At 35.3% G+C, this 12,409-nt stretch overlaps 1 protein-coding gene across 42 annotated transcripts in view; it reads right to left on the bottom strand.

The window, feature by feature from the left end:
* Window positions 1-12,409, bottom strand: part of LOC131039696 (uncharacterized) — a 79,595-nt gene that overhangs the window by 50,356 nt on the left and 16,830 nt on the right. For 32 of the 42 annotated variants that reach the window (XM_059207171.1, XM_059207181.1, XM_059207175.1 and 29 more), the window contains 4 exons: window positions 12,049-12,111; window positions 11,663-11,733; window positions 7,839-7,927; window positions 7,529-7,626 (listed from right to left, as the gene is read on the bottom strand). In XM_059207171.1, coding sequence (XP_059063154.1) covers window positions 7,529-7,626; window positions 7,839-7,927; window positions 11,663-11,672 — 197 coding nt within the window. In that variant the 5' untranslated portion in view covers window positions 11,673-11,733; window positions 12,049-12,111. Of the gene's footprint in view, window positions 1-7,528; window positions 7,627-7,838; window positions 7,928-11,662; window positions 11,779-12,048; window positions 12,112-12,409 lie in introns of all 42 variants that reach the window. The other 10 variants (XM_057972529.2, XM_057972503.2, XM_057972506.2 and 7 more) reach the window with 4 other exon arrangements.

Genomic DNA, 12,409 nt, shown 5'->3' on the forward strand with positions numbered 1-12,409 from the left:
CATTTGATCAGGTTATCCACTTAGAAGAGAGTATCAAGAATCTTCCCGAGATTCCAAGCACAGAAATCGAAGGAATCGTGACAAAATTCATTGCATATGCTAAGAAAGAGAATTGGAAAGGGAATAAGATTCTAGATGAAAGGTTGTTACAGATGACATGACATCTTATTTCTCATTGGTTGATACCTCCTAGATTTTTGTGCCAAATTTAATATTTGGCTATGTATTTAATGTTGTTCAGTAAAAAGGAGGTCATTTGTAACAAACCCTAATTAGGATTTAGGTGTCATGATCTTGTCCATTGATTTACTTTCAATCTGGACCTTTCATTGTAATTGGGGATGCTATTTATACCCCCATTTTTCATTTCATTGAAATATAGAAAAAAAAATAGTGAATAGTGTGAGAGATAATAGTTGATGTAATAGAGAGAGTAGAGTTAGAGGCAATTTTTATTTTGTAGCAAGATTGAGTCTTGAAGAGAGAAATTCAAGCAATTGTTGTATATGATGACTTGGAAATCAATAAAATATTGAAGTTATGGTGTTTTGTTGCAAATTTCTTAAGTTATCTTCATGGTTGTTGGATGTACTTGAATCACGCTCAATCAAAATAGTTTGTTAATTTGAAAGACTAAGTGTGAGATTTGATATTTGGTAGGATTCGCTATCCAAACCACTAGCTTCTTGCTGATTGTAGGAACGCCTTGCGTGGTCGACTGGAAAACATTTTGAGTCCTTAACCTTCAAGCATTTTCGTATCTAGGATATGTACTTTCATAGTAGTGTCCTTGGTCTTTGATGCATTGAACACCATTATTACCTTAGAAGATCGCACTAATTTCAATTGAGTTGTTATCTTATGGCAAAATTGAAGTTGGTTGAGTCTTGCCAAATCTCATTCATGCTAAGTCGTTCATAGGGTTAGGCTAGATTAGACTTCCTTAAACCCTGTCCTTTTTCCATTTTTTGAAAGTTCCTTTTAGTTTAGTAAAATCTTCGAGCCTTTGAATCCGTAAGACGCCTTGAAGGAAACAGCAAATCACATCATACCACTAAAAAGCTTGTCCACACGTGGAGACCCCACTAAAAGAACCTTGGAGTCCATCTAACTGATCCTTTTTGCAGATCTTCAGCAGTTAGAGACTATTTTCTCAAGAGAGGATAAGATGCCTGTCGGTATTTTATTCTGTGTATGATTGTGTACAAAATACACGTCAACAGCACTTCAAGTTATATTCATTTGATAAAACATATCTCCTTGGACATCCTCAAATTGTTAAGTCGTCAAAATCCTGCAAGGACAAAGCAATATTTGATTTGTAGCTCCGGTCCTTCACTGAGGGACAGGAGCGATTTTGCTTCCTGGAGGTACTTCCGTGTTCGTGAAATTCTTCAGTTTATATTCAACGGAAAGATCACGCCATTCTTTATCACTTGCAATTCGAAATTCATCTTGACTCTGCAGGGACGGTAAGATATTTGAAAACGAGCTCCGGTCCTTCACTGAGGGGCAGGAGCGATTTTGCTCCTACAGGCCAAAATATCATGATTTTGCACATTTAATCTCTTCGCAAGGCGAAAACAAATCATTCCCCATGCCCGGGATCAAAATCAAAAAACTCAAAATTTGGTCAAAAAAAAACTCAATTGGACAAAAATCACATTTCATCTTCAACACTTAGACAAATTTAAGCTCTGCATTCAAAAATTCCAATCAAAAATAGACCACTCTGGCGAATTCATTTCATTCAAAATTGCATCCTACAAAAGGAAGCTCAAAAAGCTCTCAAAATTGACTGGATTCTGGCCTGAAAGACGGCAATTAAAACCCTAAGGCTTGACCCTAAATCCAGACAACTGACTGACTAACAAAAACCTAAAAACGAAACGAAAAAACGAGCGAAAAAACGAGCAAAAAGAGGGGGTCCCCATTTGCAATGGGGCGATGTGTGAAAACGTCACAACACAGCCCATGTAATCTAAATATATCTCTAAAGAACAAATCAGCCACTTGTGTGGCCTTGTATTATGATGATTTGGCATGAAAAATGAGCATACATAGTGAGTCTATCTGCAATCACGTAGATGCAATCTTTATTTTGTAATTTTGGGAATCTTGTGATGAAGTCCATGAAGATGCTTTCCCACTTCTGATTAGAAATAGGTAAGGGCTGCAAGAAACCAGCTAGAAACACATGCTCATTTTGTTTTGCTGACAAACCAGACACCTCACATGCCTAAAAGCATCACTCTTGAGCCCCTTCCCTAAAAAATTCTCTCTTACTTGCTTGTATGTCTTTTAGTACCTTGGCTGACTTGTTCAAGATACACAACGTTCTTATGAAGGATGAGCTCATTAATTACCTTATACATGTTATCTTGTAGCTTGCCCTCAATAATGTCAATAGAAAATGTGTTCTTGGCATATTCTGCTATTATAGAAACCTTCCAATCAGCAAATATATTAATCATAGTTCAAAAATAAGGCTTCCTAGACAGTGCATCAAAAACCAAATTCTTCTTTCCCTTAACATACTCAATATCAAAATCATAGACTTGCGGGTTACCCTATTTTGATTGAGAAAGAACTTCAAGCTATTATGATCTGTTTTAACCATAAACTTCCCAAAAACCAAAAACTGTCTGAATTTGGTTACTCCATGCAAGTTGTGAAAATCCCTTGACAAACCTCCTATATTAGTTGCGAAGTCCCACAAATACCCTCAAATATCACAAAGTCTTGGGCCTAGGCCAATCACTCATTGCCTTGATATCCTCCTCATCCATGCTAACCCCATGGGTACTAAACTTATGCCCCAACTACAATATCTTAGTCAAACCAAGTTCACCTTTGGATGTTTTGACATCAAATGAACGCTGATTTATTATGACAAGCACCTCATTTAAGTGCTTTATGTGATCCTCCTATGTCTTACTGTAGATCACACAAATTTCCTCAGTTGTAGAATAAATACTTGACTCGTACATGACTAAAAGGTGGTAGGTGCATTAGTCAACCCAAATGGCAAGACCAAGAGCTCATAATGCTTATAGTAACACCTAAAAGCTATTTTGTGCACATCCTTATCTCTAACCTTTTTTTGATGATACCATAATCGTAAATCAATCTTAGAGAAGTACACACCATGAAGCTCATCTGTCAACTCATCAATCATGGGTATGGGGTAGCAATTCTTGATTGTCTTTTTGTTGAGGGCCCTGTAATCAATGCACATCCTCATATTACCATCTTTTTTATTGACCAGCACCACGAAAGAAGCAAATGGGCTCGAGCTGGGACATATGTGTCCCAAGTCTAACAACTCCTTAATCATCTTCTCAATCTCCTCCTTGTACCTTCTAGGATGACAACAAGGTGTAGTGATGACAATTTTTTCTCCTTCCTCTAGCTCAATTACATACTGAAAGCCCCTATTTGATGGTAAACTTAGAGGAATGTTGTTTAACACCATTCTATGTTTATCCAAAAATGGATTGGATGCCAACATGATAAGACCTCCCATCCATGTATGAGATCAAATCTGTAATCAAACACTCGGACTCCCAAGAAACTTGATCTCTACAAAAAGCCCTCTCCATTCCCTTAATTGGAAGCATCATGGGACCCCCATAAGAAAGGCCATGAAGAAGTACCTCCTTCCCATCAACTTTGAATTTTAACTCCAAGGTTTGATAATTCTATAACCAAGTGAGTTCTACCATTGCACTCCCAATATCAAATGCATCTCACCAATGCCAACCACAAAGAAATCATCTCAGATCTTATGCTCTCCTAGAGTAAACTCCATTTGTTGGATCATTTGATTGCATGGAATAGTAAACCCATTGGCCATTGTAGCATTAAATCCCTCAAAAATCTTTTGCCCTCAAACCTATCTTGGCCACCAATCCCTCATCAATAAAGTTGTGGGTTGCCCCACTATCTGTAATGTCCCCTACCTGATCTATTTCAACATATTAAAATTGATTGATATTCTTCAATTAGTTATTAACAAGTGCTTATCTATTTTCCTCATTAGATGATTAATATCATTATTAATATAGATATCAAACCCTGTTACTACTTCAGTTTTAAGGGAGAAGGGTTTACGTATGTTACCAAAACGCTTAGAGACCAACTACAATAGGTTCCATCAAAGTTTACAGATCCAAACCCTTACCTATCTTGGGTCTATACCCTCAAGGCTTATGGGTCGCTGATCCCCACCCTATCTTGGGACTTAACCTATTGCTTGGATTTAGACTGCCCCTCTTTGGAACATCTCATCCCCATCTTCTTAAATACTGACAGTAATAACATGATTTGGACTATAAGTACACTCTCATGTATTATAAATATATATGAAATTAAGTATGACTGTCATACATATTGCAGTTTATAACAATATTATTACTAGATTCTGCATAACAACTTTATCAGACTTCATATACCAAGCATACATATTAAGCACATCCCCATGCATACCACCAAGAACACAAATGTTACTGCCTATAACTTGATAACAATTCTGATCTGATCTGATCAATGGTGATGTCACTAGATGCTTTTGATTCCTTCCCTTTATATCTCTCAATTTGAGGGAGAGGTCACACCTCTTCATCATGTATGCCCTTTGGCAAGAGACGTACCCTTTCACCATTAGCACCCTTTGAAAGAGTGCAACTCTTCATTATTTCTACCCTTTGAAAGGGACACAGCCTTTCATAATCAGATCTGCACTTCTCATTTCCAAATTATCCCCCCCTCTCAAATGAGGTTTTCTTCTCCCTTTTATATCTCATTGTTGAGGGAGTCACAACTTTTCCTTTCATGTCTTTTGACTTTTCATTAACTTAATTAATTTTTAATTAATCATATTTAATTATATTATTTTATATTTTAATTTAATTTTTTATGTTTTAATTTTATTATTATCATTTATTATTAAATTCTATTTCAAAGTGGGGACATTACACTATCAATCAAAACCTTCATATCTGGTACCATTATTGAAACCCGCTGAAATTCTATTACATAATCCTCCACTAAACCATGCTACCTCAAACATGTCAACTCTTGATCTCTCCTATCAATTTTATCTATGAGCTTCTACCTAATCAGCATAAGTTAAAATATGATTGTGCCCTTGTGTGATCAATCCATGATGCCACCACTCACGAGCTATGCCCTTCAAATGAAAATTGGCAAACTTGGTAGCTTCATCTTCTGTCATAGAGCTTAGCAAAAGACATGTATCCAATTTTTGAACCCAAGATTGTGCAACGACCTTTACAGATCCATCAAAAGTAGGAAGTATCAATTTCCTTACCCCTCTATCGTAGGTCTCTACTAAACTGCTGCAAAGGTTGTTTTCTTTAACCCCTTGATCTACTTCTTGCCCTGGCAAAACTTTGTTGTTCCAATGGGATCTGGTTTCTAACATATGGACCAAGTCTCGTGGACTCATCTAGGATGGTATTGAAGTCATTTGCAGAATCATTTGACTCCTCTCCATGTGGTGACCTCAACCTGGTCAAAAAGGTAGGCGGGAAGGGTTTATGAGCCAATCTAGCTAGGGTTCTGTTGTTATCGATGTGATTTTTGGCCCCATTTTGTGGTAACATTGTAGCTCTATTTTGATTTGCATTACTCCCTTCTACTCATTTATTTTATCCAAATCTGGTGGAATTATTACAATTATTCATGTTTTGCTACATTTGGAGTATTTGTGTTGGTTGTTCCTGTTCTTTTTCCATTTGTTTCTTCCTTTGTGCTATTTGTTGTTGTATATTTGCATGAAAGCTCTCTATTCCTCATCCTGATCTTGAAACCTCTGTCTCTCATTCCAGACCTCAACTATTGTGACTGGTTCTAATTTCTTTCATTCTCTCTCTGAAACCCATTGATCCCTTTGGCTGAACTACATAAGCTAACACACCCTCAGGCTGGTAGGTCAATTATGCTTTGTTACCAATGTTATATCCCTAGGGTTTTAACTTTTTGTTCTAATCAAACTTAATAGAATAAATTCAAATTTTGGATTTGCACCACACATTCACAATGATATAACGGCAAATTGACAATTAACTTCAACTTCCACAATCAACACAATAGAGATGGCAGCTCAACAATATGATACTCTTGGCAATTAACCATTAAATAACAGTTTCAAATATACATTAGAGTCTAAACATGAAACAAAGAAATTTATTGGTGTTGATAACTTACAACGATAAGATGTAACCCTTGACCACATGTGAAATGATCCCCTTAGATTCGGAACTCACTCACCCATGGGAGGATGTCTGGATAACCTATGTTGCTGACATTTGAGTTCACATTCACAGAAACACCCTACAGTGAGTGGTTGACACATGAAACCCACAATTGTCATCGTCAGATCACAAATTCCCTTATATAAGGGATAAAGTTTGTACTTCCACGTCTCTAGGGTAGTCTGAACAGTGATTCACCCTCCAACTTGTACTCAGCCTTGAAACTCGTGTGCAAACCCCCAATATGTCCCTACAAATGCCACACCCTCAGCTAGCTGGTTCAATTTGTTGTATCAAGAATTTGATCACCCAAGGTTTAAACAACCCAATGAAAGGGAGCAAATCTGGTTCAAACTAGCCCCTGGAGTCACACATCATGTGGAGAACGTGCACTGCTATCTAGTATTTATACTTCTCTAAACATCTGTAATAGTAACATTACAAGATTATGCTGATCTCATGAGACAGATTACTATCCTTTTATATTGTCTACAGGTCAACCTACAGTATAGTTCTAGTGCCAAGTAACTAACAGATAAAGATGAATGGGTTCACATGTTTAACTCAAACATAGGAATATCATATAACATTGGAAAGTTCTCCAAACATTCTCACAAATGCTGTAATCAATGTAACATTATGATAATTGTTATAATAGACATCCTTAAAACTGTTAATCTCCCTTCATGGCTTTATCGAGTGTAATCTTCATGTCACCTTGATATCTATATATTTCTAAAATCACACGTCTCCTTATTGGTCTTCTGGTCATGTTCTGGTTTTATCAGTGGCTTCCTGACGTCCATAGAGTGATTCATTTTAAATAAGATCGCTATATTTTGTTCAAAGTCTCTTTGAAAACACGTTGCAATTATATATGGTTCATCTAAGCTTCTTAAGGTCTTTTGAGCTATAACAATTGTATCAGTGTTTTTTTCCTAGTTGTATCCAATTAAATTGGTTTTTTATGTCAAGCCAAATTTAAGTTTGATGTCCATGAAAAACAAGCAAGGGTGAAGAACTATATGCTTTATTGTACACATTTGCACTTGAAGAAGTCAAATTTGTACCTACATACTTCAAACTTCAAATTTTTTGCCACATATCCTAAATGAATGAATCAACATATACAAATATATTCTACTGTTCCATTTCTCTTTGGGAGAAGACCAAAAGCATTTCTAACCAAGAAATCACTAATTTTTGTGCCAAAGCTTATATAAATGCATATAGAAAAATCAGTTGCATACCTTTCCATTCGGCATTCCAAATACTTCTTTGAAAAGTCTCGACATTTCTCAGATTTATTGTTGTTAGATTTTAGGCATACCATGTAAGTCTTCTTCTCCTGATGATAAAGGAAAGAGAAGCCAAACAGTGGTCAGTTACGAATAATTGGTTCTAGTCTCTTGTTGGTTTCTTTCAAAATAAAGAGATAAATAGTTACCATGCAAGATTTTCTCAAGGAAATCCCATATTAATGGAATACAATTATTGCTTAATTCTAAGACAAAAAATAAAAAATAAGATGAAAGGGATGTTTTCTGACACGAGACTTACCAAGTCACATTCATGAAGATGGTCTAAAGGAAAAACACCTTTTTCTGGCGGTACAGGTTTCAAACCCCTATTCCCACCAAAAGCACCCCCTATCACAATGCTCAAATACATGAATGACGATTCCATGTTTGCATATAGAGATCCAAAAGTCCAATGTTTTCAAGGTAATAAAAGATATGAAACCAAGGGCCACAACATATACTCAACACTTAAATGACAATTGCATGTTTGCATGTACAGATAAATAGTTTAATGCTTTCCAGACATTAAAAGATAGGAATCTTAGGGCCATTTACATAAAGAATCTTTCAATAAAAAAGGCTCAATTCCTTAAAACTTTAAATTTGTATTGGTAATACAAACAATCCCTACAGTGAAGGAAATAAATAAGAACAGATTCAACCAAAATTATATAAATTCGAGATAGCATACTAGCAATGACACGTCCATTAAAAAACATAATTATGTAACTAAACTTATATCAAGTTAAAACAAAAATTAATAAACTAGACCTAACATACTAACAATGACAGATACATAAAAAATGATTAGCATGAATCTACATCACTTTACATGCAGTGGGAAGTAAACATAAAAGAAGCAACAAAAAAATTATCTTCAACTAGACCCATGCCAGAAGAAACATCAGATACAGGGGGATCAGGGCATTTCAAGTAGCCCAATAGAGTTTGATTCTACCAGCTTGAGGCCTTCACAGGAAAAAAGGATGAAATGGGCTGCATATTACAAGCATTTTGGCAGAATAAACCCCTTAGAGTTAGCAGCTTAGCCAAAGAGAATAAATGGAATTTCACATATGCAATGTAGCCCATGCATTTCAATAGAAGATTCTTTAAAACAGTACCCTAGTTCAATGAATTTCAAAGTAATCTTGTTCAGCAAATAATCTATAATACATTTCAGACGTGCCGTGGCCTTACTATGTTATGAAATTAATAAGCTGAGTAGATAACTCGGTAGTTTCTCACCAAACTCAGAAGTTATTTAGCAGGTCTGATAACTTGTACACCAAATCCTGCAAAAAACCTGTGAGTTACTTGGCGGGTTTGCACCTATAACTCCCTCAGACTTTATGAGTTTTGTCTACAAACTTGGCCAATGAAAAAAAACATGTCATAAATTGATATTCATCATTTCCGTCTTCGGCAATTGTAATCTTAGTGTATTGAATTGATTGTTGACAGTTTAGAAGTGCAATTTGAAGGATTTATTGGCAATTGGAATGCATTTGGACAGCTATTTGATTTATTTTCTATTATCTTTTGCGTTATTTTTCCAAACTTCAAATTTAAAAGAATGAAAAACCTGTTATGCTGCTGAAATTTTCTTCTTCTTTCTTCCGAACTCTAGAATCTACAACATCTCAAGCAAGGCGCTCTGCATAGAAACATGGCACATCGGATGTGATAAACAGCACAGAGATGTGTAAATATTGAGAGTTTGCTATGAATGGAGGTATCAGTCGATTGGTATACCATCTTGTGTAAATAGTTGGCCAAGGTGTCCAATTTTGTAGCCAAATGGAAGAAGAAAAGAGAATAGAAATGAATGTCCTACTTTTTAGATTTGAGAAGAAAATTGAAAGAAAGAGAGCAAGGGAATAAGTTGTGGCAATGATAAATTTGTTGAGTTTTTTAGCTCAGTTCAGAACTTCCACACAGGTTCAGTGTGGACATGCAAGTAGTTCGAGTTATTTCTATTTTGTAATTCACTTTAGTGATTAAAGTAAAAATCTTTTATTTAGTTAAATAAGTCTTATAAAGTGTAGATAATCATTAATGAATTATAGTTATCTTCCAAGTCATCTCCCATGCGACATAAGATTTCTATTTTGCAAGATTAGATATTTTAGCTGAATAGTATAAAGATAGATGCAAGATAAAGTTTAATAACTCAGAGCAATGTAATATTTGTATGCAATTGAAAGAATAGTTCTAGAGGTTGCTTGTAAGCTTTTGAAAGAAAGCAAAGCAGATTACAGGTACAACATATTTGTGTCTCGTGTTTATCGTTTCCGCTGTTTTAATTCCAATGCTTTGTGTGTGTAATTCAATGTCAATTCAGCATTAAGAAACTATACATTGTAATCGGAATTTTAACATGATATTAGAGCTAGCTAATGCAAGAAGAATTCATGTAGCCTGAGAAAGAAATTTTGGAGAATTTCTTTGTTGAAAATCACGGCACTGCTTGGGCAAAAGTCATGTGGTTCTTTTTATGATAAAATTGCAAGAATTTCATATTGACATCATGGCCAAGGGTTTTGTTGAAAAATTGTAGATGTCCAAGAGGGGAAAAAAAATACTGCAACAATCAGTAGTTTCCATGCCCCTGAGGTTTTGCAGCCAAAAAGGAAAATTTGCAACCAGAAAAAAGGGCAAATTTAAACAAAAATTGCAGTGTTGTTTTTGCTGGAGTCATAAACCTACTGCTAGGGTTTTTTTGGAAGAATTCAGGTGATAGCTAGGGTTTGCAACAAAGAACCAAGAATTTTATGCAACACCTAGGGTTTGCTAGGACACTAAATAGTAAATAGTGGCTAAGGCAAAAGCAGCTAGGGTTTTCTAGCAACAAGCTAGGTTACCAAAAGTAACGGTTTCTTAAAAGGTACTTTTAAAAACTTTTTCAGCAGTTCATTTATTTCCAGCTTTGAAAGTGTTTGTTTTTTTGGGAAAAAATATTTTAATGGCATCATCAAGTCTCCAGTTTGAAGATAGGTTGGATGGCAAAATAAATTTCTTGAGCTTTTGTGCCAGGGAATGAAATATAGAGTCGAACACACACAATAGCAATTCAACTTAAATCTGAATCCACAAAAATTCATGAGAAGTTGAATGATATACAAAAGCACTCTAGGTAGAGGAAGCCATCTCAAAATGATTACGGCAAGGTTGCGAAAGTCTGTAAAGGATTCAAATCAGAGTATTTCTTTGCAGATCGCGGAACTCGGGATGGCTAACAGTTTGCATCCAAGACAAATTCAAGAGATTATGCAAGGAAAAGTGGAAGGCGCAGTATGAAGTAGGTAAAAGATTAACAAGAAAAAACCAAAGCCCCATTGAGCTCCTCTCTAGCAAGTCGGACAATTAAGGAAACAATAACTATGTAATACAATATACTTCTTTGTGTTATTAGTTATTAACTGTGGTTTTTCCTAACAAATTCTTGAAAATAGAAAATAAAATGTTTTGAGTTCACTGTAGAGAGTTAATGATATCTATTTTTTTCATTTTTTGTTTTTTTGTTTTTTTGTTTTTTAGTGTAAAAAAATTGTACTATGTGGAGAAAGCACAAAACAAAAGGCCAGACCTAGGTAGCTAAAGAACAATCATGATGTTTTTTTTTAGGGATTCTTTCCATAGTCTGTTGGTTAAGTGGTGGTATTATTTTTGTGACCACCCAGATTCAAACATGTGCTGGACTATTGTGATCACGGGATTGTACCTTCGCTGATTCAATTTGCTCGCTCATGGGCTTGAGCCTCAGCTCAATTAAATGGGATGAGGTCCCCCGTTTGTGACCTCACTAGTTCATAGTTCCAGATCAAAAGCTTTTCCACAGGGTACTGATTGGGTGTGAACCAGCCTCACCAGTCACGTTAAAAAATTCTTTAAAGAAAAAAAATTAAATGGTTTCCTATTTTTTTTACATTTTAATCGTGATACCCTAGCTGTATATCTCCAGTTGCCACCACCCATTTGTCAAGCTTCCAGTCTTCTAATGTATATGACATTATTATGGAACAGAGTAAAGTTTCTACTGTTGACCATAGAAATAATTAAAAATTTGTAAGAGATATGCACCTGCATTCATTGTTGCTTGGTTTTTATCATTGAGGATGGCAAAGCTCCGATGTTATAACTGCCTTTCACAACTAATCAAGATTTCCACAAAATGAAACCCTAAAAAATTTCTGTCGCTGAAATTGATCAATAAATACCTTTAAGTTTGAAAAAAAAAATTAAATACGTAGTAATTACAAAATAATAACAAGAGCTCTGCGAAAGCTAGAGCCCTTGCCAATTGCAAGAAATATTAGTGAATATATTGGAGTAAATCTGTTTTGTATAGAATAGCTTGCGCATGTGTTTTATAAATATTAATGGAACTAAACTCAGCATTATTTTGTAATATAATGCTAAATGGATAGCAAAAGCATCAATCAAAACTAAGAAACCAGTCATTATACCTGTGGCCAGATAGAATCAGAACTATTGGTGGAGCAACAGTGTTGTATATTGCTATGCACTTGCTGCACACATTAGGCAAAATATGTTAGTAGAAACAAGGCAAATGATTCTATCTAGTGAATACATCACAAAGAGATTCTCTTCATTTTTTGGAAGGATTTCTCTTGTAACTTTTAACAATAAAATTTTAAAAACACTTATGGCTTGTTCTTGAAAGAGGCAAGTTCTTGAAAATGGGAAAATAATTTGTATGAACATTGTGCTGTCAAGCTAGGCATTATGACAAATATCATACTTTTAACAGAATATACTATAACCTATATATAAAGTTGCAGTACATAAAAAAAGTCTAGAATAAAA

The sequence above is a fragment of the Cryptomeria japonica genome, chromosome 6 (assembly GCF_030272615.1).
Source record: "Cryptomeria japonica chromosome 6, Sugi_1.0, whole genome shotgun sequence".
Lineage (NCBI taxonomy): Eukaryota > Viridiplantae > Streptophyta > Pinopsida > Cupressales > Cupressaceae > Cryptomeria > Cryptomeria japonica.